This window comes from Erpetoichthys calabaricus, chromosome 15 (assembly GCF_900747795.2).
Source record: "Erpetoichthys calabaricus chromosome 15, fErpCal1.3, whole genome shotgun sequence".
NCBI classification, from domain to species: domain Eukaryota; kingdom Metazoa; phylum Chordata; class Cladistia; order Polypteriformes; family Polypteridae; genus Erpetoichthys; species Erpetoichthys calabaricus.
The window spans coordinates 93,799,213-93,826,268 of record NC_041408.2 but is presented as its reverse complement, the minus strand read 5'-3'; the positions used below and the strand labels follow the sequence as shown (position 1 = coordinate 93,826,268).

The 27,056-nt window shown below is 48.0% G+C and overlaps 1 protein-coding gene and 1 long non-coding RNA gene across 2 annotated transcripts in view; both read left to right on the top strand.

The window, feature by feature from the left end:
- LOC127525969 (uncharacterized) overlaps positions 1-27,056 on the top strand; it is a 569,224-nt gene that overhangs the window by 444,546 nt on the left and 97,622 nt on the right. The window lies entirely within an intron of this gene.
- Positions 11,154-27,056, top strand: part of pygb (phosphorylase, glycogen; brain) — a 53,435-nt gene continuing 37,532 nt past the window's right edge. Inside the window, exons 1-2 of the mRNA XM_028820161.2 lie at positions 11,154-11,493; positions 23,438-23,539. Of these exons, the coding sequence (XP_028675994.1) occupies positions 11,251-11,493; positions 23,438-23,539 (345 nt within the window). The 5' untranslated portion in view covers positions 11,154-11,250. The remainder of the gene's footprint in view (positions 11,494-23,437; positions 23,540-27,056) is intronic.

The window sequence follows — 27,056 nt, the reverse complement described above, 5'->3', positions numbered from 1 at the left end:
TCTCTCTGTCTATTACAGTTAGGTCCATAAATATTTGGCCAGAGACAACTTTTTTTCTAATTTTGGTTCTGTACATTACCACAATGCAACCCAGGAGTTTATTAAAGCAAAGAAGTGGAAAATTCTTGAATGGCCAAGTCAGTCACCTGATGTTAACCCAACTGAGCAGGCATTTCACTTGTTGAAGACTAAACTTCGTACAGAAAGGCCCATAAACAAACAGCAACTGAAAGCCGCTGCAGTAAAGGCCTGGCAGAGCATTAAAAAGGAGGAAACCCAACATCTGGTGATGTCCAGGAGTTGAAGACTTCAGGCTGTCATTGCCAGCAAAGGGTTTTCAACCAAGTATTAGAAGTGAACATTTGATTTCCAGTTATTTCATTTGTCCAATTACTTCTGAGCCCCTGAAATGAAGGGATTGTGTTCAAAAAATGCTTTAGTTGCCTCACATTTTTATGCAATCGTTTTGTTCACCCCACTGTATTAAAGCTGAAAGTCTGCACTTCAACTGCATCTGAGTTGTGTCATTTAAAATTCATTGTGGTAATGTACAGAACCAGAATTAGAAAAAAGTTGTCTCTGTCCAAATATTAATGGACCTAACTGTATATAGTGCCGTTTCTATTGTAGAAAAGGCGCTATATAGGCGCCTGACCCGGCACAGAACGACACAGAGGCATGTATAAAACACAATGATTTTTATTGTCTTCTTCACCCGTGGGCACCCGTGACCCACAGGCAATACACAGTCCCTAAAGCACTCTATTCCACCCAACAACAATAACAGCACTCTTATCTCCTCTCCCACCACTCCTCCGCAAGCGTAGTAGTCGTCGTCGTTGTTGTCGTCGTCGTCCTCCTCCTCCCGACCCTGGCTCCTTGAGTGGTGGTGGCTGGCCCTTTTTATAACCCACCCGGAAGCGTTCCAGGTGCTTGACCATCTGGTCCTAATTGCATTTCCGGGTGGGGCTGCAGACTCCATGCAGCTCCCCCTAGCGGCCATCCGAGCCCCCAACCAGGCTGTGGAGGACTCCATCTCCCATGGAGCCATGCGCCAGGTTGGGGAATCATCGTCCGCCAGGGAGGCTGCCACCAAGCGCCCCGGGGGAGGTATTGAAGTGTCCATGGCTGCTCCCCCGGAACAGATGCAGCAGGGGCGTCCCTGCCAGGCATGGGACCCAGTTGTCCATCACACTATCTATCTATCTATCTATCTATATGTTTGTCATATAGTGCCTTTCATATCTATCTATCTCTGTCTATCTATCTATTATATAGTGCCTTTCATATCTATCTATCTATAATTCCTAAAAGTGTTCAGACCCTTTGCTGTGGCCCTCCAGATTGCGCTCAGGTGCCCCCTGTTTGCTTTACTTCTCCCAGTGATGTGTCCAGAACTTGATTGGTGTCCACCGCCTGTCGAACAGCATTGACTGGCCAGTCTTTAGGGAGGCACATATGTATTTGAATATAAAAGGCCTCACAGTTCACGCTGCATGTCAGGGCAAATAACAAGCCATGAAGTCTGGGGAACTCTCTGTAGACCTTTACGGTCAAACTGTGGTGAGGCAGAGATCAGAGGAAGGGGATAAAGGCATTTCTAAAGCTTTGAGTGTTTCCAAGTGCACAGTGGCGTCAAGAATTGCAAAATGGAAGAAGCTTGGAACCACCTGGACTCTTCATAGAGCTGGCCAAACTGAGTAATCAGGTAATAGTGGCTATGATCAAGGATGTAACCACAAACCCACTGGTCACTCTAATGGAGCTTCAGAAGAATGCTAGAACCTGTTGGAAGAATGACCATCTCAGCAGCACTCCATCAATCGGGAACAGTGGCCGAATCCCACTTGGAGTTTACCAAAATGGCATATAAAGGACTCTGAGAGCATGAGGATAAAGATTCTCCGGTCTAATGAGGCAAAAATTGAACTTTTTGGGCAAAACCACAAGCTCCAAGTTTGGCCGAGACCAGTCACTGCTCATCAACTGCCCAATACCATCCCTGGCAGTTCTAGGGACTATGGGGGGGGCCATTTCCTCTTGTTGAAAAAATATCATCAGATTGCCTTTTTTTCAAACACAAATGAACTTGAGTTAGCGTAACATCTAACAGGTTTAAGTCAATGTAACTTGAAAAGATGAAGTAAAACTTAACATAAAACACAATTATTTAATTAAATTAAATACATAAATTGAACATCCCTAAAAGTTCATGCTTTGAGGGAAAAATAAATAAAAGGGTCTTTCTGGAATCTTCATGAGGATGGTTCCCCTCTGGTGTTGCTCTGAAGAACCAATCTGACATCTGGATTTTTAAGAGTGAGCATTGGCATTGTATAATATTGACACCTGATGTGTGTGTGTGTGTGTTCACCTGTTGTGGCCTGCAGAGGGCGCTCCTGCCACCCAAACAGAACACAAGCTTTTATTTTTTTGTATTTTTTCCACGTGGGAAACGCCTTTCCCCGTTTCCCACCTGTACAGCACATTCTCCAGCACAATACAGAGCACTTCTTCTCCTTATCTTCTCTCTCTTTGCCTCCACTCCTCTTCCTCCAGCAAGCTTTGTCCACCTCCTCCTGACTCTGAATCCTGGTGTAGTGGCGGGGGGGCTCCTTTTATAGGACACCCGGAAGTGCTCCAGGTGTCCAATGACCTTCTTCTGGCAGCACTTCCGGGTGTGGCAGAAGTGCTGCAACCAAGGGCTCAGCAATCGTCCAGGTGGTCCCGGGTCCCAGCAGGGTTAAGCTTCCATGCTCCAAACCAGAACGAGGTTCGATCCCCGCGTGTGTACGCCTGATGAGCCCAAATAAGGGCGAAACCCGTGTCGCGTACTCTTTCCATTATTTGACAGTAATATTGTATTGTGACCACCAGGGGGCGCACAGCTCCCCAAACACCCGACACAACAGACACTGGTACAAGTCCAGCACAAACACAATTATTTATTTACAGATGGGAAACACTTTCCAACAGCACAATAAACGCTACAGTCAAAGCACTCCGTCCTTTGCGGACCCTAACCCTAATTTTTTTCCAGTCACTGCCTCGTCCTCTTCCTCCTGACTCAGAATCCCAGGAGAACTTTCGGTGTCTCATAATTGTGACCCGGTGGGAGCACCTCTGGGTAAGGTGGAAGCTCAGCAATTCCTGCAGGACCCCCAGAACCTAACAGGACTGAGCTGACACATACCAATTACTAAACAGCCCTGTGGGAATCTGAGGCACCATCGCAACCCAGGGGGGGCTGCCAGGAAGCAGTTTGGAGGAGATGGCACCTTTCAAAAGCCACCTCCCCCTGTCCTTCCTTTAAGAAGGGGTCCCGGTCGGGTAAAGATGTTAGCCATCCCTCACTATATATGTATAAATATTTGAGACCCTGACTCTGCCATACACCTACTAGCACAAAAAAAAAGACTTTTTGGCTCAGCCACTGAAAATAACCCTGATGTTGTGCTGCGCTTATTTATGGCCGGTGCTCTCCAGTCGTTTCGTCTGATTGGTGTACCGTCTGTGTTTCTCCGCAAGATGGCAGTACAGTGTCAGGAACGTGGAGCGGTCCTCAGTCTGTTCTCCAGAGGCTGCTGGATTTCCTGCCGGTTGTGTTATCCCTGTTCGGTTGTATTAATAGTCTGCCGGTGTATTCCGATCCTTTATTGTAACGGCTGTTATCGGTGTAAGGCCTGCACTTGATATGAGGGTCTAGGCGGACTAGTTGTACAGTTAAAACGGGGGTATGGGGGTTTAGCAGTGTCGGAACAAGACTTTTTCAGGGGAGGGGCCAACTGAGGGTCCACAAATCCAAGTCATCCAACCCACCAGCGCGCAAGCCGCACTGATGCAGGCCCAGCGTAAAACTCGCACAAATCCTAAATATTTATGGCAGGGGTCCCCAACTGGGATTAATGTACCATCCAGGGGTAAATTTCGCCTACTCAGGGAGGGGGTCAATTTGCTCCTTAAACTCTAAAGTCAAGAAGAAAATTTGAAGTAGACCTATTTTTATACAATAGTATTATTATCCATCCATCCATCCATTTTCCAACCCGCTGAATCCGAACACAGGGCCACGGGGGTCCGCCGGAGCCAATCCCAGCCAACACAGGGCACAAGGCAGGAAACAATCCTGGGCAGGGTGCCAACCCACCGCAGGACACACACAAACACACCCACACACCAAGCACACACTAGGGCCAATTTAGAATCGCCAATCCACCTAACCTGCATGTCTTTGGACTGTGGGAGGAAACCGGAGTGCCCGGAGGAAACCCACGCAGACACGGGGAGAACATGCAAACTCCACACAGGGAGGACCCGGGAATCGAACCCAGGTCCCCAGATCTCCCAACTGCGAGGCAGCAGCGCTACCCACTGCGCCACCGTGCCGCCCTTAGTATTATTATGTGTTGTTATTATTTGGACTTAAAATAAAAATGTTAAAACGGAATCGTAAAATGTCGCCTATGTCGATCGCGTTATTGCAGTAAAAGTGCAAACTCAAATTACTGAACAAAACGTGTGTGTGTGTGTGGGGGGGGGGGGGGGGGTTACATTCATAAAGCTGCCGTGGGCTAAACGGGGCAAAAAAGTTTGGGAACCCCTCAATTACAATCAAACTGCCGGTATGACATCGGGGTCGGTATTGGCGCAGGTTCACCAGAGGGTAGTGAACTGCACTTCTTCTTGGGGGGCTTCTATTATAATCAAGAGTGCTCACACACACCGGGGGGGCATGTTTCAAGTTTGAATAGAGCAGCTTTTGTTTTGTTTTTTTTGCTGTCCAGGGCAAAGGTGATAATGTCGCGCGGAGGTCTTGAAGTCAAATGTTGTACACATAATCGCTTAATCCACGTTGACGTTCCGCACGAGATGTACAGTACGTGGATGTCATATCAAAGATCGGGATAAAGGGGTCCCCAAAAAACCACCCCAAAAAATTCAGCAATTAGTGACGCCAAGAAGAGTGGTGACCGGCAGGGGGCAGTGCTGGGGCTGCTGCTATTTTTAATATCTATAAATGATTTAGATAGGAATATAAGGAACAAGCTGGTGAAGTTTGCTGATGATACCAAGATAGGTGGATTGGCAGATCATTTTTCCAATCCGTTATATCATCACAGAAGGACTTAGACAGCAGACAGGCTTGGGCAGATTTGTGGACGATTAAATTTAATGTCAGTAAATGTAAAGAATTACACATAGGAAGTAAAAATGTGAGGTTTGAATACACAATGGGTGGTCTGAAAGTCGAGAGTCCACCTTATGAGAAGGATTTAGGAGTCGTAGTGGACTCTAAGCTATCGACTTCCAGACAAGCCATTAAGAAGGCTAACAGACTGTCAGGTTATATAGCGCCTTGACGTGTGGAGTACAAGTCACAGGAGGGTCTGCTCAAGTCTTTATGACACACTTGTGAGGCCACATCTGGAGTCCTGGGTGCAGTTTGGGTCTCCAGGCTACAAAAAGGACATAGCAGCACAAGAAAATGTCCAGAGAAGAGCAACTGGGCTGATTAGAGGACTACAGGGGATGAGTTATGAGGAAAGATTTAAAAAGCTGAGCCTTTACAGTTTAAGAAATTAGAGTTAGGAACTACAGACACTTGGAATAAGCGACCAAGTAGTGTGGTGGACAGTAAGACTTTAGGGACTTTCAAAACTCGACTTGGTGTTTTTTTGGAAGAAATAAGTGGACAGGACTGGCGAGCTTTGTGGGGCTGAATTGCCAGTTCTCGTCCAGAGTGTCCTAATGTTCTAAAAACAGAAAATCAAGAGGATAAGAGCAGCCACAAAGCCGTGGTATTAAATAACTGCTTTAATTAACAGCAAGACTCGGCTTCTCATTAAGGGTTTGGTTGGAGTGAAATTGGTTGGATTTTTCAAGCCCTGATTTAGCTGGTCATCTGTTGGCTCGCTTCACATCTCATTCCTATATGAGTGCCATATGGGGAGGGGGGGGGGGGGGGGATTTCGGCAATTCAGAGGAATGAATCTTAAAAACAGGTCTATTAAAATGAAGGGAAAAGGAGTTAATTAGAAGGAAAAACTGGGCACCAATTAGGAAAATGGTTAGAATGAAAACAGCCATATTCTTGTTTTTTAATTTGCTCCCAATTAGCAATAACATGCAAATGACAAAAGAGACCAGCATTTCTCCATTTAGCTTGTTACCATTTACACCCGTGTGTGTTTATTGTGAACAATTGGGTTTAATGAAATGCTTGAGAGGAAAGTGAAGAGAAAAAAAGTGAAGGACTGAGAATTCCTCCTCCATTTTAGCCTTCAAATTATTTGGATGATATCCCTAGAAAGGGGAAGGAAATCCAAGATATGAGAATGAGCAGACATAGCAGAGTTAAAGCACAAACAAGCCATGAGATTAAATTATTAGCAAAAATTGCTTTCTAATTAAGCAACCTGCAGCCACTGCGGCCCTCCAGGACTGGGACTGAGGACCCCTGCCTTAAGGATTCAGTCCTCTGAATTGATTCGTTTCTTCATTAAATGGCAGCCAAACAGAAATGAGACGTGAAACGAGCCAATAGATGAGCAGCTAAACTGGAACATCAAACTCCAGCCAATTTCACTCCAACCATTTCCTTAATGAGAAGCCAATCCTCGCTGTTAATGAAAGCTGTTATTGAATATCAGGACGTGTTGCTGCTCTCATCCTGCTGCAGCAGACTGTTGAGTTTCTGTTTTTTCTAAGACCACCATCAAGATGTTTGATGTCTGAGCAGACCAACATAACTGAGACCCTCACCTTTCTTTATTTTGTTTTGTGTCTCATTATTGTTTGGCTGCTCATTAAGGAAAAACGAAACCACTAAGGAGTCCAGGTCACGTCAATTAAAATGAAGGCAAAACAGCAGCAAAAACAACTCACTAATTAAGAAGATGTTAGAATGAAAACCTGCAGCTACTGCAGCCCCCCAGGCCTGGAGTTCGACACCCCTGGTGTAAGCCTTCCCCCTTCTAACCCACAAGTCTCCAGATTCTGCTCCTAGAGGGCCATAGTGGCTGCCGGTTTTCATTCCAACCCATTCCTTAATTAGTGTCCACCGTTTGATGCTAATTAACTTCCTTTCCTTTCATTTTTATTGATTTGTTTTTTAACACTCGGCCCTCAGAATTGCTTCGTTTTTTTGTTTTTTTTCCTTAAATCAGGGGTCCTCAATCACGGTCCTGGTGGGCTACGGGTTTTCATTCCAGCCAGTGTCCTAATTAGAACTCAGTCCTTGCTGATTGGTGTTTAACACTACACGTTGTTAGCGCCTTTATTCATCAAAGACAAATTTGAGTTCCTTTGTAGTTCAGAGGTCCTCAGTTACAGTCCTGGAGGGCTGCTATGGCTGCCGGTTTTCACTTTAACCAATTTCTTAATTAGAACCCTTGCATTTACTACTAAAACAGTACTTTTTTGAGCTTAATTTTAGTTCTCTTGCCTGTTACCATTCAGAACCCTTAATTGCCTATTTTAGCAGCTGCATTTGAGTTTTAATTGTTGCCTGTTTTTAAATCAGACATCTTAATACATAATTCGCCTGCCTCCTCACTCACGTCCGTCTGAAGCCGAATGCGCAGTCGCCTTCTGCGCACGTCCGACGCTGAATGCGCAGTCGCCTTCTGCGCAGCTGCCTGAAAAACCTTATGAGACTGCCATCCAACCCCAATATCGCGGCAGGCGGCGGATTTACGGCCGCAAAAATTCAAAGAGAAAGGCGACTTCGATTAAGGCTCTAGAGGCCTAATTACGCATTCTGATTCAATTACGCATTCATTCAATACACCTATATCAGGTTTGTGGTGCTTATACTTATTACTATTCCATATTGTACTGGAACATTCATCATTCAATATTATACTATAGGCCTGGAAAATTCATCAACTAATAGTACAAGCCTGTACAGTAATGAGTAAAGCGGACTACAATCATTACAAAACAACTTCTTCGTTACTTATCATTTGTTCTTCGTACACTGCTGACACAAACTCGTGCCCGTTTCATCTTACGTTGTCGAAACGGGCTCTTTGTCTAGTTAGTTAATAATGTGATGCAGAGAACCAAAAAAACAGCAGCTCTCCTGCTTAACATGAAGTATCTGTGATTAAAAAAAAATGAATGAGAGGGGAAGGAGCATTAAGTTTAAATCTATTCTGGTCCACAAAATACTTGGATAGGTCCTCACAGAAGGAAACTCTACAGTGCAGTTCAAATTGCTCTTGGATGAATGCAAGCATTTACAAGCCAAATAGTTCAATACCAAGGTTCATTATCAGCATCTGCAGTGGGCTGGCGCCCTGCCCGAGGTTTGTTTCCTGCCTTGCGCCCTGTGTTGGCTGGGATTGGCTCCAGCAGACCTCCATGACCCTGTAGTTAGGATATAGTGGGTTGGATAATGGATGGATTATCAGCATGGACTGCTTTCTAATTAGGAAACTAAAAACCTGCAGCCACTGCGGCCCTCCAGGACCGTGATTGAGGATCCCCTGCCTTAAATGAGATGTGAAGTCGGTGAGCCAACAGATGAGCAGCGATGTCCGGGCCTCAGACTCCAACCAGTTTCTTAATGAGAAGTCGATTAATAATAATAATTCTTTACATTTATACTCACTGCACTCTACACACAGGGAGGACCCGGGAAGCGAACCCACAATCTCCGCAGCAGCGCTACCACTGCGCACCTGTGAGGATTCTTGTTGTTGCTGCTCTCATTCTGCATCGTTTTTACTAAGAGCGCCGTCAAAATGTCCCGTGCACCTGAGCAGATCAACATTACTAAGACTTTTTTTTTTATTTTCAGACTAGGGGGTTCGCCCCCTGCTCGCTTCGCTCAGCCAAGCCCCCAATCCCCCGCGCCTCAAACATTTAAAAGCCTACAGAATCAGCTGTCCTACTGCTTGTGTTTTATTTCCGGCACAGTCCCATCTCACCAGTGGTGAGTTCTTGATATTTTTTAGTTTATAATTTCAAAATGGAATAAGAATCTGAAAATCTAACAACATTACATTAAAGTTCGATAAATTATGAAAAGATTGATACCAAACATCTTTGATAACAAACAGCTCTTTGGCTAAGGAATCTGCACTGGCAATCGGAAGGTTGCCGGTTCGAATCCCGTAAATGTCAATAGGGACTCTGCTCTGTTGGGCCCTTAACTTGTAATTGCTGAGCGCTTTGAGTATATAATTGCAAAGAATTGTTAAACATATATGTAGGTTTTAAAATAAGCCCGATTTAAAGCGTGATAAAAAAACATGACATAAAATCGTTGCACTTTTAGGCTTAGGATTTTATATAGAGAGAGTAGATATTGTATGATGGGGACAGGTTAGCTGCACATTTGTTTTTGTCTCATTAATTAAGTGGAAACAATGGGTCCAAGTCTTTAATAGGAAGCAGTGGCGTAGCTCGAGTTCGTGCCTCCCGGCTCTCCATCCATCCATCCATTTTCCATCCCGCTGAATCCAAACACAGGGTCACGGGGGTCTGCTGGAGCCAATCAGCCAACACAGGGCGCCAGGCAGGAAACAAACCCCGGGCAGGGCGCCAGCCCACTGCAGATATCTGAATATGATAACCTATTTAAATAGAAAATTAAAATGACGTATAGAGAAAAATTAAGGTAAATTTTCTATAGATTTATTCATATATAGAGAAACAGCAATAATTTTTCACAACTAGACAAGAATATCGTATAGACGCACTGATAATTACAGTTATTGTCTGTTTTTACCTGCATTATTATCAATCTTTAATATTGTTTTTTGTATCAGTATGCTGCTGCTGCAGTATGTGAATTTCCCCTTGGGATTAATAAAGTATCTGTCTATCTATCTCTATCTATCTGATAAGCCGTGTTCTAATTATTAGTTTAATATGTGAAAACCAGAATCAGTGTAGTGTACAAGTGACTGGTGGGGATGAGCAAGAACGCATTCAGACTGATAACGAAATGAAATTGTAAATTGTAAATTAGTTGTTTATCTTCCTAGAAATTGTTATCGGTGTGAAGTTTCTGTTTATTGTTGATATTGCCTTCTACATTTCAACTGCTGCGTCTGATGTCGTCACAGAAGGACAGTCTGAAAATTATTTTTAAAGCATTTGTGGATAAAAAAAAAAAAATCGGAGAATTTTCCTTTTTTCATTCATGAGTGATATTTTTCCTAACCCTGCTGCTTACACACGAATTGTACTGAGCCTTTTGGCCAATAATGCCGCCCCCCAAAAATGTGCCGCCCGGAACGGACCGCCCCCAGCTACGCCACTGATAGGACGTCAATTAAAGTTCAGGCAAAAGAGTTCATCAGCAGACAAGAATGATCCCTCATTAAGAAGAGGGTTAGAATGAAAACCTGCAGCCACAGTCGCGCTCTGGGACCGTAGTTGGAGACCCCCTTACCAAATCAGCTTCATCCCTTTCTAGTTTAGCTGTTAACGACACTCATTATTTAATGTTTGTGCTCTCACTCTGCCGCTCCAGTCGCTTCCATTTTCTGAGGTCACTTTTTAAATATTATATGGTCGTTATTTCTCAGATGTTGCATGAGCGACTCGGGAGCCAGCGAGGTCTGCTTTGAGTCTCGTCTTTGTTTAAAGAAGAAATGAAAACGGAAGACAATTAAAATCAGATCTGCCCACTGTGCTCTATTATCGTTAATAATGGAGACAGTGCAGGATTTACGTATAAGCTACACAAGCTATAGCTTAGGGCCCCCGCTTTCTTGGGGGCCCCCAAAACAAATTGTCCGAGTGAGCAATTGTCATATATACTTAAATATACTACAGCATTATTTGTCCCAATCAGGCCCGGCCTTAGGCATAGGCGAAGTAGGCGACCGCCTGGGGCCCCGGATCGACTCCTTGGTCTAATTTTCACGCATTTCACAGAGCTTCCAGGGGGACCCCTGGACCCCCCTTTCGCCTAGGGCCCCATAATACCTAAGACCGGGCCTGAATGGAGACACTGGCTTGGAGCCCACCGTCCCAGAGTGATAAATCGAGCAAAGCGCTCAAGGGTGTCTGTCAGAGAGAGAGAGCGCGCACGCTCGTACACGTTACGTGCGCGCGGCCCCTTTAATCGCCAAGAGCCTCTCTGACGTCCCGCAGACACAATGAGCGGGGGGGTGGTGGTTTGGCGGGGGGTGTGTCAGTGATGCTAAAGCCGATCACCTTCTCCTCGGTCGCCAGTCTCAGCCCCTGTTGCAAAGTTTTCAGCTGTGCGTTGCTCTTGCGCGGATTGCCGAGATGGCGAAACCGTTAACCGACAGCGAGAAAAGAAAGCAGATCAGCGTGAGGGGTATCACCGGCGTGGGAGATGTGGCCGAAATCAAGAAGTCCTTCAACCGGCATTTGCACTTCACCCTCGTCAAAGACAGGATCGTCTCGACCCCCCGAGATTATTATTTCGCCCTCGCGCACACCGTGCGGGATCACCTGGTGGGCAGATGGATTCGAACCCAGCAGTATTATTACGAGAAGGACCCCAAGGTAAGAGACTTTACGTGAGCGAATCCTCCCGGTGTTTGTCGATGTGTATCGTAGATATATATATCATATTTTTTTTTTTTTTGCTTTAAGACCCCTTTGCATGTTCACCAGCGCACCCACCCAGTGAGATGCACCCGAATTGCCAAGGCGACTGAGGAGGAGCAGCAGCGCTTCCTGGCTCTGTGCCGACGCAATGGCGTTATTTATTTCACACTGCCTCCGAAACAGAAATGCAAATCGCTAAAAGAAAAGGGCAGCAGCAGGTGTAACCTGATTAGGTGCGCATCTGCTCAAACCACAATCCCCCCCCCCCCCCCCCCCCAACCCCCCCCCGTCCAGCCCACCTTCACCGGCATGCAGGATGAGCGAACCTGCAGACCACTGGCCGCTGCGATCCGAGCAGCCCGGGGCTTCCGTGTCCGCATTGCAGACTTGCTGAGTAATCGGGGCGGGGGAGGGGGGGGTTTCAATCAGACCCGACCGACTATCTAAACCGCAGCTGAGCCCCCCAAGCTCGTCATCTGTCCATTTTTTATTATCACTGAATGGAAAATCGACGCCTGTCACTTGCGCTCGGATTCCTAGCGTCAGATAATCTCAATGTCAAAAGGGTCATCGAGTCCTTCGCGACAACAACGCGCTCATCCGCTGCGGCAGCGGCAACGGCAGAGGCATCTCCATCGGCTTTTCGGGGGCTCGCCGTTCCCGACCCGTTTTCTGAAATTGTAATTTGGTTACAAGGTTATTTATGTTATCCGGATTGGCAGCCTGGCTGGAGGGGCCTGACGTTTCATGGCTGGCATCTCGGATTTCAACGTGCCTTCAACGGCTTAAACCAGAAAGGCTTCTTCATTATTTTAAGATTTACACTGGGGGTAGAAATGAAAAGCCAGATAATTAAGTTGGCTTTATTACAGACGTGAAGGCCCAGATTCGACTCGTTCAGATATTTGCAGATTATCAGCAACATCTGCTTCGGGGTCATAAATACATTTGTATGCCTTCAGATCCTTTTAAATGATCGCACAGATAAATGTATTTGCGCCCCCTGTTGGAATGGTTTTTTACACTATTGCACTGCTGCATCTCAATACGAATTCCAGGGTTCGTGAAGCTTGCATGTTCTCCCAGTATCCGAGTGGGTTTCCTCTACTCCTTGGGCTCCTGAGCAAAGCTAAATGCCCCCTTGGAACAAATAAAGTTCTGTCCATTATATAGTGCCTTTCAAATCTGTCTATCTGCCTCCAAACCTACAAGTGACCACTCATTCGGTTTGGCTCACCCAAAGTGCTTATTCATCTCCGTACTGTGAAGGCCCAGTCCGATTTTTTGCTTCCGATCTGTGCCATCCGTGCTTCAGGATGTCTGATAAATCTGCTACACCTGGCGTTGGACCTGTAAGGCATCCAGAAGGCAGAAGAGAAGAGGACACCTTAGGGTCATGGTGGTTATTTAAAGGGATTGTGGGGGCAAACGCATTCGACAGCTTCAAAAAAAATTATTATTATTCAATGTCCGTGACAGGTGGGCCTTGGCAGCTCTCTCAGTAGGCACACACCTTGCATCGTTTCTGTCTGTTGTTATCGCTATTGTCTCTACAGAGTGCAGTTTGAGTGGCAAGCATTTTTTAAATATACTAGCTGTGCTAAATGTTTAAGACAGGCTGAAATCCAAACACTCGACGTACACCTCGGTGTTAACATTTGCACTGCACCATTCGTTGGAATGTATTTTGTAATGCATGTAGTAATAAAATGCATTGCATTTGTTTTTCCAACAGATGGTGCATCGCAAACATTTGTAGTCATAAAATGAAATGACTATAAATGGTGGGGATGCATCATCTGTTGGAATGATAAATGCAATGAATAGGTCTCTGTTATGTGCCATTCAATATGGGATTCATAAAAGCAGAGTTAATGTTTGTGATGTACCATCTGTTGGAATGACAAACATAAGGCATATGTCTCTGTTATAAACAGCTCTGTTTATATATAATTTCCTTTCCTATATACAGTATCTATTGACTTTCACTTCTATCTTCCCATTATGGGATTCATAAAAGTGAAGTTAATGTTTGTGATGTACCACCTGTTGGAAAGACAAATGCAGCACATGTGTCTCTGTTACATATAATTCCTTTCCTATATTGACTTTCATATATATATAATATACCCATTATGGGATTCTTAAAAATGGTATTAATGTTTAGGATGCACCATCTGTTAGAATGATAAATGCAATGCATTTTATTACTTGAAGTGTTTGTGATGCGCCATCTTTTGGAATATCAGAGACACAGCAATCTGATTGACACACAGAGAGACACACAGACACTCGTCCCTTTATTAAGGTTGATAGAACTGGTGTGTGTGTATATATATAATATATATATTTATAGTACTGCTATTGCCCACTATGCCAGGTGGTATGGTGGTCCTCCACATGCGTCTGTCTTGGGCAGGTTTCTGTATGGTGGCCCAGCTGCGGTTCGTGGTCTTTAGTTCTTTTTCCACAGTCCGTTCAGGTGTTCTTCCGCTGGCCTTTTGCCGAAGTCTCGCTCTCCTCCGATGTGCCCAGTCCATCCCCATCTTCTGCCAATGGTGCCCATGCTCTCTTGACTGAATCAGGTGAGCAGTGAAATGTGAAGGGTTCTCCTCCGGCTGCTGGTGTGGGATGTGGACACTTTGGAGATGTCTTCTCCTGTCATCTGCCACCATACGCTGCTCTGGTAAAGCCTCGGCTGTACTGAGGTGACCGCCACACATTGTTTGGTGTCCTAAGGGCCCTTCTGGCTTTGCTCCGTCTGTTCTCGATGTCCCTGCCTGCCAGTGCTGCCAAGGTTGGTATGCTTCTCCGGCCACTTTGATTGGTGAAGGATTTGAGATGTTAGGTGGGACGACTTCAGATTTCTGCATGTTGACTTTCAAGCCCTCGTGTTAAGGTGAGAGACGGATGTTTACTTTTTTTTTTTATTTTTTTATGGTTTTGCCGCCAGTCTGCGATGTTTTGATTCGACAACTGGTGGTCTGCCACTCCGCGCCAAAGACGTCATTCATGTAAGTGGAATTCTTGGTAGTTTTGCCGCTTCGGTGATCCAGCGTTGCTGCACGGGGTCACTCCCAGGTTGTTCTCCTTGTGTAATTTGCACGTTCATCCCCCCCCCCCCCCCACCCAAGTCCCTGTTGGCTTTCCTTACAAGGGTGTGGCTGTAGGTGGGTGAAGAGTGGGCAGTGCCCACCATTTGTCCTTTATCCCAATGCCCACCCCAGGGTGACTTCCTAGTGACGCTGCACCCCACAGATTAACTGGTGTCTGAATTAGCCCTGCGATGGCCTGGCGTCCTCTCCTCTCCTGCCTTGTGCCCAGTACTGCTGGGATTGGCTCCATTCTGCCTCAACCTTGAATTGAATTAAGTGGGGTTTAAAAATATCAGAAAATGTCTCTGAAGTCACAGCAGCTGCAAATGAAATCGGCCACCCATCCGCTTTCTTAACCTGCTTATCCGGAGCTGGGCTGTGGGGGGGCCGCTGAAGCCTGTTCCAGCAGTCATTGGGCACAAGGCAGGAACAACACCTGGATGGGGTGCCAGTCCTCACAGGGCACACTAGTCACACTCTAACAACACCTGTCTTTGGACGGTGGGAGGAAACCCCCTGGGGACACAGGGAGAGCATGCAAATTCCCCAGAGGGACCACCTAGGACTTGAACCCTGCTTTCTTTGTTGCAAGGCCCTGTGCCACCATGCCCCCCCCCCCCGTCTACAGTTTTCACATAGTTATATAGCGCCTTTGACATGCCCTCTCCCCCCCCCCCCCCGCGTGTAATGGAAACTCCTTCCAGCTTGCGTGCCTTGGGCTCACACCGGAGGTGTTTACGAGAGCAGCCCAGAAATAGCCTGTGGCCCTGGTGACACGAGTGATAAGTGTGGTGACATTTTATAAATGTCAGGAATTCCTAAGGTCGAATCGGGAGGACACAAAAGATCAGCTCTCCATGAAGGTCAGCGGCCGTGAAGGACTCGTCTTCATCAGACGTGTGTTCAATAGTCGTGTTTCTGCATCTCGTCGATTCGGCTGCAGGGTGTGGTGGTCCGCAGCCCCCAACCCCCAACTGTCACGTGTCAAATTGTGCACCCTGTTTGGAGAAGTGTGTCACTGGACTCTGCAGAAACGACAAGAAAATGAACTTCCTATTGGCATATGCCAATCAACATGGCGACATGTCACCACTCTTGTGGGGGGTTGGAGAATGCGGGATTATCCTTAAACTTGACGAGCGTCCGCCATACAACACTCCGCGTGAGTGACGCCATCAATCTGTCTTTTTATCTGAACTTCGTCTCCTGTTCCATCAGAGTGTCCAGAAGGTTCCATTGATGTTTGCTTATGTGGGATAAAACTGAACCTTCCGTTATCTCTATGGCTACGAGAGACTAACGTTTGTGACGGGCGCGGACGGACTGCCACCCCGGCCAGCAAGGAGGGCACCGTGTTACCCAGCAGGGTGGTCGCTGTTAGGGGTGGGCAGCCAAATGGGTGCTGCTCCCTTCCTCTTTGAAGGGGTCTGGAATAGCGGATGGACATTGGGGGGGGGGTGGTCTGCTTCTTGAGAGCTCATGGCGCCCCCCCCCCCCCCCCCCCCCCAGTAGGTTAGGTCAGCAGCAGCTTTGAACCTTTTTGACTTGAGGACTAGCAAAAGACCAAGGACTGGGTGGGGAGGTGCAGTCTGTTAGAAAGGGGGCTTGGTGGGGGGGGGGGGGGCTCCCGTTTGAGGTTTCTTTATGTTAGATTTGGGGGGGGGGGTCCACATGTCCAGATTTCCTTACATTACATCAGAGAGCGGTGGTGGGAGACAGTCGAGGTTTAATAATGTGAGATAGCAGAGCGGGCCCCTCGTTGAAGGTTTGAGGGTCCAGAACTACTTCTGTTAAACTGGAGAGCGGGGGGGCATATCGGTGGTACTGGGCATGAAATGATGGGAGCATTTGGATAAAATTCCATTCCTGAAATGAGAATCCGCTACAAAAACAAAACGTGACCTGAGACTTCACTGATTTTTCCCGACAACAAACATTCCAGGAGCTGATACCGGACCGGCTTGGGTCGGGGGGGGGGGGGGGGCACTGCTCCTTTGGCATGGCTCCAGTTTGGACGCCCACAGGGTTGCATGGGACTTGTAGTTTGGGAGGGCAGCCCCGGGTGTCACCAAGGGGGGATTCTCTTGTTTGACGTTCTGGAGGTGTGCCCTGAGTGCAGCGTCCCAGTGCCGGAATTACCACACACCCTCTCCCTAGCCCCCCCGGGTCCAGGATTACATCTCGGGATGTCAGACTTGAGAGGAGGCAGGACAAGAGAAGCCCACCTGGAAGGAGCGGAGGAACGAGAAGCAGGAGAGACAGAGGACTCTGCCAGTAATCCAAAGTGCTGAGTGAAAGTCAACCCCGGAGGTGGTGCCCGAGGTGTGCGCCCCCTACAGGCCACACGTTCTGTTCCAGTAAAGCAGACCCTCGACGCTAACGCTATACCTGAAGTCTAATGCTGCCGTGTCAGCGGTGTGGACGTGCGGCGTCCTCGTCCCTCCTCTCCCTTTGTCTGCCTGTCTGTTGGCGCTGCCTGGGTGAAGCTGTAGAGATCAAGTGAAAGAAAGAGCCGGAGAGAGAGCCTCCATTGTTTGTGGACACTCGATATGCCGCTTGTGTTGGGCTCTGAGCCAGATGGCAGGATCACTTCACACGCCCGGGCCCCTGGGCCTCCGCTCTTCATTCTTTGACCAATTTACTTTACTTTTTTTTTTTTTTTTTGCCCACTCTATTAATTACTGACCCCCCTGCCCTGAGCTTTTCCCATTTGGGATAACAAGAGCAGCAGAGTGGCGAGTGTTTTATTTGGACCGAGCGATTTCACAGTGGCGCTTCTGCTTTTACTTCTTCCTTTTCTTCCTCGTGTTGCTATTTTATTTGGGACTCTTGTTGTCCGCCTGTCTTCCTAACCCACTTGATCAGAGTCGCAGCACAGCTGGAGCCAATCCCAGCAATCCTTGGGCACAAGGCAGGAAAAACCCCAGGACACGGTGCCAGGCCATCGCAGGCCAAACGGATGCACTGAGGCCAGCCCGCCTGCCCAGCGTGTCACATGACCTGACATTTTCCAGCGGTTTTCAGTCGTAGTCTTCATCGTGTGACCTTCATGAGTCATAGGCACTCGACCTTGCGCTACCCGGGACTGCCAGTCGGTGTGTCGTTTGACAGGCCCGGCCACTCGTTTTATCTTCCCCCTGTGACTCTTTAACCCCAGATGTGTTTGGCTTTGTCTTTAGTCACAGGGGCAGCTCTGTGTGGGTGAGAGCTGGCAAGCAGTGGGTGCTCACCCCAACGCGCCGAACGTGGCGGCGAGGAGTTTCTCATTCAATTGCGCTTAGGCAGAGCCGTGAATGTGCTAATCCAGGATTAGTGAAAGTCAAATGACTTGAAAATGAAAATTCCAAGCCCCAGGACTCCAAAGTGATTTACCTGCCCAGTAGGTGGCAGTAGTGAAGGGTTGGCAGCACCCAGCTGAGGAGTGGCAGGTGTCTGGCACTTTATGAAGAAAACTCACAGGCCTGGGCTGGGATGTTTGCCCTGGTGGTTGGGTGGACATTTTCTTTGCCCAGACGGCGTCGTCTTTGCAATCTGAGAACCGGACCACCAACGCCTTCAAGTTAGCTTTCCAAAGACTCGAAACTGACCTCCATATTTCCTAAAATGACATGAAATTTGATTAAAATGAACTCTGGGGGCCCCCCACAGCAATTAATATTTGTTACCACAGCACACTTGGGCAGCACTGATGGCACCGCTGTCTCACGACATGGAGACCGAGGTTGGCATCTCCCTGTGTGGTGTTTGCATGTTCTCCCCGTGTCTTTGGGGGTTTCCTCCCACATTCTGAATCCAGGCAGGTTTGGCAGATTGGCACCCCTTAATTGGCCCTAATGGTGGTGGTGGTGGTGGCTGTGTGGCCCTACGGTGGACTGGCGCCCTGGCCAGGCATCGTTCCTGCCTTGTGCTAGTGATGGGCATTACCCGTGATTCATTTTTAGGGGTCAGTTAAGCTGTACTTCCGGGTGGTCCTCTTTAAGTGCATCACAAATATATTTTTTAATAATTCGCACATTAGTTTCATATTTGTGTGTACGTAAATACAGAATTAACACTCTTGCCTGTTAATTTATATATATATATATTGTAACGGGCAGCCAGGATTCTTGCCCGGCTGGGACGCCTCTATAACAGAAGGACCGGGGGAAGTTGCTTGCATGGGACAGTACCTGCCCCCGGGACGACAGAGGGCAGCCCCCCTGGCATAATACAGTGCCACGGGTTTACAGCAGGGAAGCTCCACCCTGCTGGGGTGCATTGAAAACGGCTGAACCCCCCCCCCCCCCCCGTAGGGCTGCCGCCACACCCGGAAGTGCAGCTTGAGATCGTGGAACACCTGGGGCACTTCTGGGTGTGGCACGCGGAGCCAGAGTCGGAGGAGAAGGCTGGTGAGGCTCGTACCCGGACAAGAAGAAAGTGCAAGGCTGCAGAGAAAAGGGGCGCAGTTACTCTGCTTGGGATTATGGGTATCAGTCCTTGGTGATTACTCGAGATCTGAGCGCCTTTACAGCTGCTGGCGTCGTCTGTTGGTGTCGGGTTGGGGCAGCAGGCGCGCCCCTGGACTTCACAAGGTTTATTTTAATATTAATTTCTATAAGTATGTAGTTCATTATCTAGAAATATCTGATGAGTTGTATCTAAATATACGCTGCTCAAAAAAATGAAGGGAACTCGTAATCCTGGCAGCCAAACACCAAGTCAGCGAAGCTTCAGGGATATCCGTGTGTCCAGTTAGGCAAAACAAGCGACTGGTGCTTTGGTGCAAATGACAGTGACAACAGGTGACCAGGAGAGGACACAGCAAGACACGATGCCCCCAAAAAGGGGATGGTGGCCACAGACAACTGCTCTCCTTCTCCTCCCTGACGGATTCTTCTCTTGTTTTGCTGCTGTCCTCGTCACTCCTGGTAGCCCGAGGTGTCACCTGCAGCCGACACACAGGTAGTCCAGCCCCTCCTGGACCTGCCGTCACAAGAAGGTAACTCTAAGGCATGGAGGAGATACCAGGAGATGGGCCATTACACAAGGAGACTTGTGGGTCATGCGGACCAGTCAATGGCGTCACTCTATTTGTCATCCAGGAACTGCCTACACACTCAGGCCCCGTGAGGCCGGGCATTGTCCTGCACCAGGGGGGATGCCAGGTCCCACTACACACGCTCTGAGGATTTCATCAGTCGTGGTACCGTTATCCTCCAAGGATATGCCCAAGAGACCCCCAAAAAGGAAATGGTGTCCACAGACAGCTGCTCTCTCCTCATCCTTCCTGACTGATTTCTCTCTCGTTTGGCGTTTTGCTGCTGTCCTCGTCACTCCTGGTAGCCCAAGGTGTCACCTGCAGCCCATTCAGTTTGCACATATAGTCCAGCTCCTCCAGGGTGGCACATGCTGTATCTCCCAGCACAGTCTCAAGGGCATGGAGGAGCTGCCAGGAGATGGGCCACCACACAAGGAGAGCTGGACAGGGCAGTAGAAGGGCATCGACTCGACAGCAGGACTGGGATCTGCTCCTTTGTGTGAGGAGGAACAGGAGGAGTGCTGCCAGACCCCCAAGAAAGTGACCTCCAGCTGGCTACTGGTGTGCAGGTTTCTGACCAAACTGTCACAAGCAGACATCATGAAGGTGGTATGAGGGCCCAGCGCCCTCTAGTGGGACCTGTGCTCACAGCCCATCACTGTGCAGCTCAACTGGCGTTCACCAGAGAATACACAACTGGCAGCTCTGCCATTGGTGCCCCGTTCACGTCACAGATGAGGGCAGGTGAGCACATGTGACAGACGTCTGCAACATCTTCCAGTGTGACCAGTCTGGCGGTGGGTCAGTGATGGTCTGAGGAGGGCATATCCTCGGAGGGTGGTGCTAGGCAACGGTACCCCGACTGATGAAATCCTCAGAGCCATTGTCAGACCTTCTGTTGGCATAGTAAGCCCTGGCATCCCCCCTGGCCTCACGGGACCCGAGTGTGTAGGCAGTTCCTGGATGACGAATGGATCGATGCCATTGACTGCCTCGCGGTCCCCCAGCTCTCCTCGTGTAACGGCCCGTCTCCTGGTATCTCCTCCATGGTCTGGAGACCTTCTTGTGACGGCAGGTCCAGGAGGGGTTGGACTACCTGTGTGTCCTGAATGGGCTTGTGTTACCAGGAGTCACCTGTTGTCACTGTCATTTGCACCAAAGCAGGTGACGTTCAGTCTCAATCGCTTCTTCTGCCTAACTGGACACATTGACATCTCTGAAGCTTGATGTTCGACTGTCATGATGGCGAGTTCCCTTCATATTTTTTTTAGCTGTGGATAATTCTTCACGTTATTTAACGCCATAATTCATCTGCCGTTGCCCAGTTTCTGTACACTGGACCCGACGACACGTCTAAGGTCCGTAATTCAAACAAGACGTCACGTTACAGAATCACAAGTGACTGAGAACCGCGCAGCTCGGAAACGAATCGTCGGTGAGTCAAATGAGTCGAGACTCCCAAGTCGGGTGGTTCCTGTGCACGCGTTTTGAGTTCCAGAGCCCGTCTTAGGTGGGTGGCACAGCTGGTCAAGTAAATAAAGCAACTTCTGGGGGGAAAAAAAATAATTGAACTGAAGAACCGCCCCCCTGCACTCACTCATTGGTCAGGAGTCCTTCATTGGTGACCACGGCTCCTCACGTCGTATCGAGATGGCATGGAGTTGGTCTGAGGGACGAGAGTCACAGTTAAAAAAGGGGGGGGGACACAAAGTGAAGACCAACATCACCAGGTGGAAAATCCGCCTCGTGTTTGAGCTCCTCTGAGACGCTTCAACGAACGGGACGTCGGTTCACTGCTGTGATTTCACGAGGCAGACGGGCCCTTCTTCAATTTCGAAGCTCAGCTCCGTTTTAATGCACTCCAGTTGTGCAAATTTTCCAGAAGTGATTTATTTACCAATATTTTAGCCAAAATACTCGTTTCCATCACACGACGGGACACCTGACTGGTGGATTTGGTGTAATTTGGGATTTTTAATTTTTTTTTGTCATGTTGTTTGCTGCTGTTCAGCTTTGGTCCCCATTGACGCCTACTGGCTCAGAACTGTCCTTACTGTAGTTCTCCATAAAAACGTGAGGTTAGCCGTGTTTTCTTGGCCAGAACTATAAACCGGGACAAGGAAAGGGACAGCCACTGCCATTTTGGAGACAAAGGGTAACAGAGTTTGGGGGTTCAGCTGTCACCGGAGACCCAAATTGGCAGCGTGACTTGGCATCACTAGAAGTGGAGGCTGAGAGTGAGTGACGGCCTGCTGCTCCATAAAGTTGAGGCCTGATTGGTCAATTGCTGCAGGGGGAGGAGTCTCCAAGACGGGCTGTCTGTCACCCCAAAGTCCTCCTGAGCGTTTGGGGGGGAGCGTCAAGTGAAGGTCGCTGAGCTTATTGACACATCACAACTGGGCGACGCGTCCTGTTGCTACAGACAACACGGCGAGAGCAGAGGGCATGTTTAACATGTCAATATTTAACGGATGTCAAGGTGCCCGGGTGTGGTCACGTGGCACCAAAGTGAAGAAAGGCGCTATATACATAAGTGTCACTGCAAAGGGCTTTAGAAAACAAAGAAGCTAAATCAGGTGACCTGTCCATCAGTTCTTATTTTATAAAGCGTCTTTCAAAGTGAGCGCCAACACAGGGCACTTTATGAGGCAAAGAAGAATAAAGCCACGCCATCGTACAACACTCAGCAGTGCTGGCAGGCAGGCCAAAGGACGACACGAGGATACAACTTTTATTTTTTTATTTATTCTGCTAGTGTGTGGCACCTCAGTTGTATGCCAGGTGAGTGGAATAAAATTCAGTGCCTGCTGGTACACAAAGAAAACCCCCATCAGGGAATAATTATAATAATAATTTTTTGCATTTATATAGCGCTTTTCTCACTACTCAAAGCGCTCAGCAATTGCAGGTTAAGGGCCTTGCTTAAGGGCCCAACAGAGCAGAGTCCCTAATGGCATTGATGGGATTCGAACCGGCAACCTTCCGATTGCCAGTGCAGATCTCTAGCCTCAGAGCCACCACTCCGCCTGTTGAGGGAACAGGAATACATAAGAGGTGCTCAACACAGACAGTTGGCACAACAAGCCGTTGCCAAACCACCAAAGCGCATCGGGGGTCCTTAACGGTAGTAGCGTGAGCGAGTTTATAATTAAAAAGTGGGGGGGGGGGGGTTGGGGGTAGTGCAGCTGGGCAGCCCCCATAGTTCTTAAAGGGCAAACTGTCTGATTGGTATTCATGCTCCGGTGCGATCTGTTCAGCCGGTTTCCTCGTTGACGCCGTGCCCCCGTTCTTTTTGGGGTGAGGCCTGCAACTTTCATCACCCATAATAGATGGGCTGGGTAGTCTTTGTAGGTCAGTGAGTTTCAACCGTTTTGACTTGTGGCCCGTGAAAGACTCGGGGAAACGGACGGAGTATCTGATTTAGTCGGCATCACGATTGGTCCCAGCTGTGCCCGAAGGGTCGCCACTCTCGTGTGAAGTCTCGTTTCTAAACCGAGTGAAGTTTTTACCCAGCAGGTTCTCTGACATTAGAACAGAGAGTGTAGGGGGTGCGGCGGGGGGCGGTCTTCCTCGGATGTTTGGAGCATCCTGATGTATTATGATGTACAAAAAACATGACCTGGGAAGTCACCGATTTTTTGCAGGTTACACGAGAATTGAAATGAAAAGCAAATCTGGGTGGCAGTGCCTCCCATAAAATAAAGATATTTCACATGCAGCAGCCTTACTACGCTGGTGTTGATCGACTAAGCGCCTCCCAAATTCACGGTCTTTATTTTCCTTGCAGCGCATTCACTACCTCTCGCTGGAGTTCTACATGGGACGGACCCTGCAGAACACGATGATCAACCTGGGGCTGCAGAGCGCCTGCGATGAAGCCATCTATCAGGTACGTCGCCGCCGCTCCCTTGGCCTTGTGGTCCCCGACCTGAACCAATCCGACTTCATGCCTGAGGGTCCGCGGAGACGGTGATGGCCCTCTGATGGTGGATCTGACCTCGTCAGGCTTCGGCTGCTCCTGATTTTACAAAGCGGAGGTTCGCCTCCACCCCCCCGTCTCCCCCCAGAGCAGCTGATGTCTCCTCCGGACTGCACTGGAGCTCCGCACGTCCTGCGGGGTCAGCAACGCGGCCCGCTCTCTGAAGATTTCAAGTGGACGCGAGCTGGCGGGGTCTGACCGCCTTTTCTCATGGCCCCCCTCCGTTCCCATGAAAGCCAAAGTCAGCGGAGGTCTGCTCAGATGCCGACCGCCTCCCACACAAGAGCGTCAGAGCCGTCCCCTGGGGGGCCACTCGTGTTGTTTCCTTTCTTTTTTTGTCACATGGAAAGAGCTGACAATGCTGTGAATGTAAAGAGGTTTTATTTTTCATCCTCCCGCTACTCGACATTGTTGTGAAGCAAAAAGAAGACCTCGATGGCAAGTCACATGGGGTTCAAACAGGCAAGAGGGGAACTGATACATCAAGTACTGTATGAGCTACCTGCCTCAGATGGCTTGAAATCTAAATCATCAACGTACTCCTCGACATATTCAGCATTAACACTTGCCGTGCACCATCTGTTGGAATGTATTTAGTAAGGCATGCTGTCATAAAATGCTTTGCATTTGTCATTCCATCAGATGGTGCATCAGAAACACTTGTAGTAATAAAATTCATTCCTAGAAATGTTTGAGATGTGCCACCTGTTGGAATGACAAATGGAATGCATGCATCTAAATGATCTGCTATTTGGTGTTCATTTCTTTTGTTTTCTTCTGCTTATTCAAGACAATGTCACGTGGCCAACAGTGAGGCCCACATGTCACTTTCCCCAGCCAGGCTTGCCAACTCATGCTCCCAATCATCCCTGAGTCTTCCTCCCGTGCCCATTAAACCACCATAGGGAGGTGTCCAGGAGGCATCAGTAACGGACACCCGAACCACCTCATGCGGTGGGTCAGTGGCTCCACTCCACCCGGATATCTGTATTTGTCACCATGTCTCTGAGGGACAGCCCAGCCACACTGCGGAGAATGCTCATTTCGGCCAGTCGAACCCATGATCTCATCTTCTCGATCACTGCCCAAAACTCATGACCATAGGTAAGGCCCGGGTAGGGATGTAGATGGGCAGGTAAATCAAGAGCTTTGCCTTCTGGCTCAGCTCCTTCTTCTCCTCTTCAGATTGGTACAGCAACCGCATAAGTGCACTCAACATCCTAATACATCTACGGCACTCTCCATCCCAAGATACTTAAACTCCTCCACTTGACTTGGCAGTAACTCACCTCTCACTCGGACAGGACAGTCCAACTTTCTCCTACTGAATTTGATAGGAGTTTTGGAAAAGTAAAATTCAGATTTTTGACGCACCATCAGTTGAAATGACAAATGCAATGCATTTTAGGACTTCAAATGTTTCTGATGCGCCATCTGTTGGAATGGCAAATGCAATGCATTTTAGGACTCCAAATGTTTGTGATGCGCCATCTATTGGAATGGAAAATGCAATGCATTTTAGGACTCCAAATGTTTGTGATGCGCCATCTGTTGGAATGGAAAATGCAATGCATTTTAGGACTTCAAATGTTTCTGATGCGCCATCTGTTGGAATGGAAAATGCAATGCATTTTAGGACTCCAAATGTTTGTGATGCGCCATCTGTTGGAATGGAAAATGCAATGCATTTTAGGACTCCAAATGTTTGTGATGCGCCATCTGTTGGAATGGAAAATGCAATGCATTTTAGGACTCCAAATGTTTGTGATGCGCCATCTGTTGGAATGGAAAATGCAATGCATTTTAGGACTTCAAATGTTTCTGATGCTCCATCTGTTGGAATGGAAAATGCAATGCATTTTAGGACTCCAAATGTTTGTGATGCGCCATCTGTTGGAATGGCAAATGCAATGCATTTTAGGACTCCAAATGTTTGTGATGCGCCATCTGTTGGAATGGAAAATGCAATGCATTTTAGGACTCCAAATGTTTGTGATGCACCATCTGTTGGAATGGAAAATGCAATGCATTTTAGGACTCCACCTTTTTAAGTATATCTGGCCACAGCCTGGAGCCCCCACCCTGGAGCTTCAAGTAGGTGAAATTGACTCCAATGGGTGGCCCAGGTAGGTGGAGATGTCTCCAATGGACCCCAATAGAGTCTATCTGCAGACCACCAGAGCTCTCCCCAATTACATTCCCACTGGGTTGTGGGAGGGTTGTCTGACTTCAATAATGCCAAGTACTGTCGTGTAAGTTACCTCCACCTACTTGAAGCTCCTGGGTGAAGGCTGCAGCCCACAGAGATACCAGACTCCAAATGTTTGTGATGCACCATCTGTTGGAATGGCTATGACACAGCAACCAAATGAACACGCAGATACACAGACACCATGTCCTTTTGTTAAGGTGGATATATAAAGTGCCTTCAGAAAGTTTTCAGACTTCTTCAGTCTTGTGCAAAAATTGTTTAGATTCATTTTTTTTATCTCATTGAACCCTCAATACTCCAAAAATGACAAAATGAAAAAAAAAGATTTTAGAAATTTTTATAAATTTATTTAAAATATAGAAGCTGAAACATTCCACTGCCACAAGTGTTCAGAGCCTTTGCTTTGGCTCAGGTGTGATCTGCTCCAGTGATCACCATTAAGACGTCCCATGTCTGGAGTCCACTTGTGGTCCGTTCCATTGTTCGGACTGATTAGTAAAGGCCCACAGCTGTCTATAGGGGTTCCTACAAGCCATGAAGTTGAAGGATTTGCCGACAGAGCCCAGAGGCCGCATTGTGTCAAGGATCAGATTTGGGGAAGGCTATCTGGGCAATCTGAAGCATTGAGAGCTCCCAAGAGCACAGGGGGCTCCGCAAGTCTTAAATGGTAGAAGTTTAGGTCAACCACAAGTCTTCCTAGAGCGGGTCGTCCAGCCAGACTGAGCAATCAGAAGGCAGAAGGGCCTTGGCAAGATGATCAAGAACCCAATGGTCATTTGTGCTGAGCACCAGAGAGCCTGTGTGGAGATGAGAGAAACTTCTAGAAGGACCACCACCACCACTAATCTGAGCTTTATGGCAGAAAGGCCAAATGACACATGAAAGCCCATTTAAAGTTTGCAAAAACGAGAATCAATAAGTGCAATAAAAACATAACGAAGATGAAGAGTTGGGGATCCCCCCCCCCCCCCATAATTTTGAAATTAAAGAATTGGCCCCCAAGGACCTCCAGTCAACTTCTTGGCCAGAGAAAGGGGGGCCGTCCTCCATTGAAGATGGTTTGCAGCTAGGCCAGAAGGGGCGGGGCTTGTGGGCGGAAGTGACATCAGAGCACATCATTTGTGATTTGCTCCACTTGTGTGGTAAGGAAGGGGAGCAATCTGATTGGCTGTGTGATGCCTTTACTCTTCCTGCTGAGCCTCGCCTCTTCAGGTT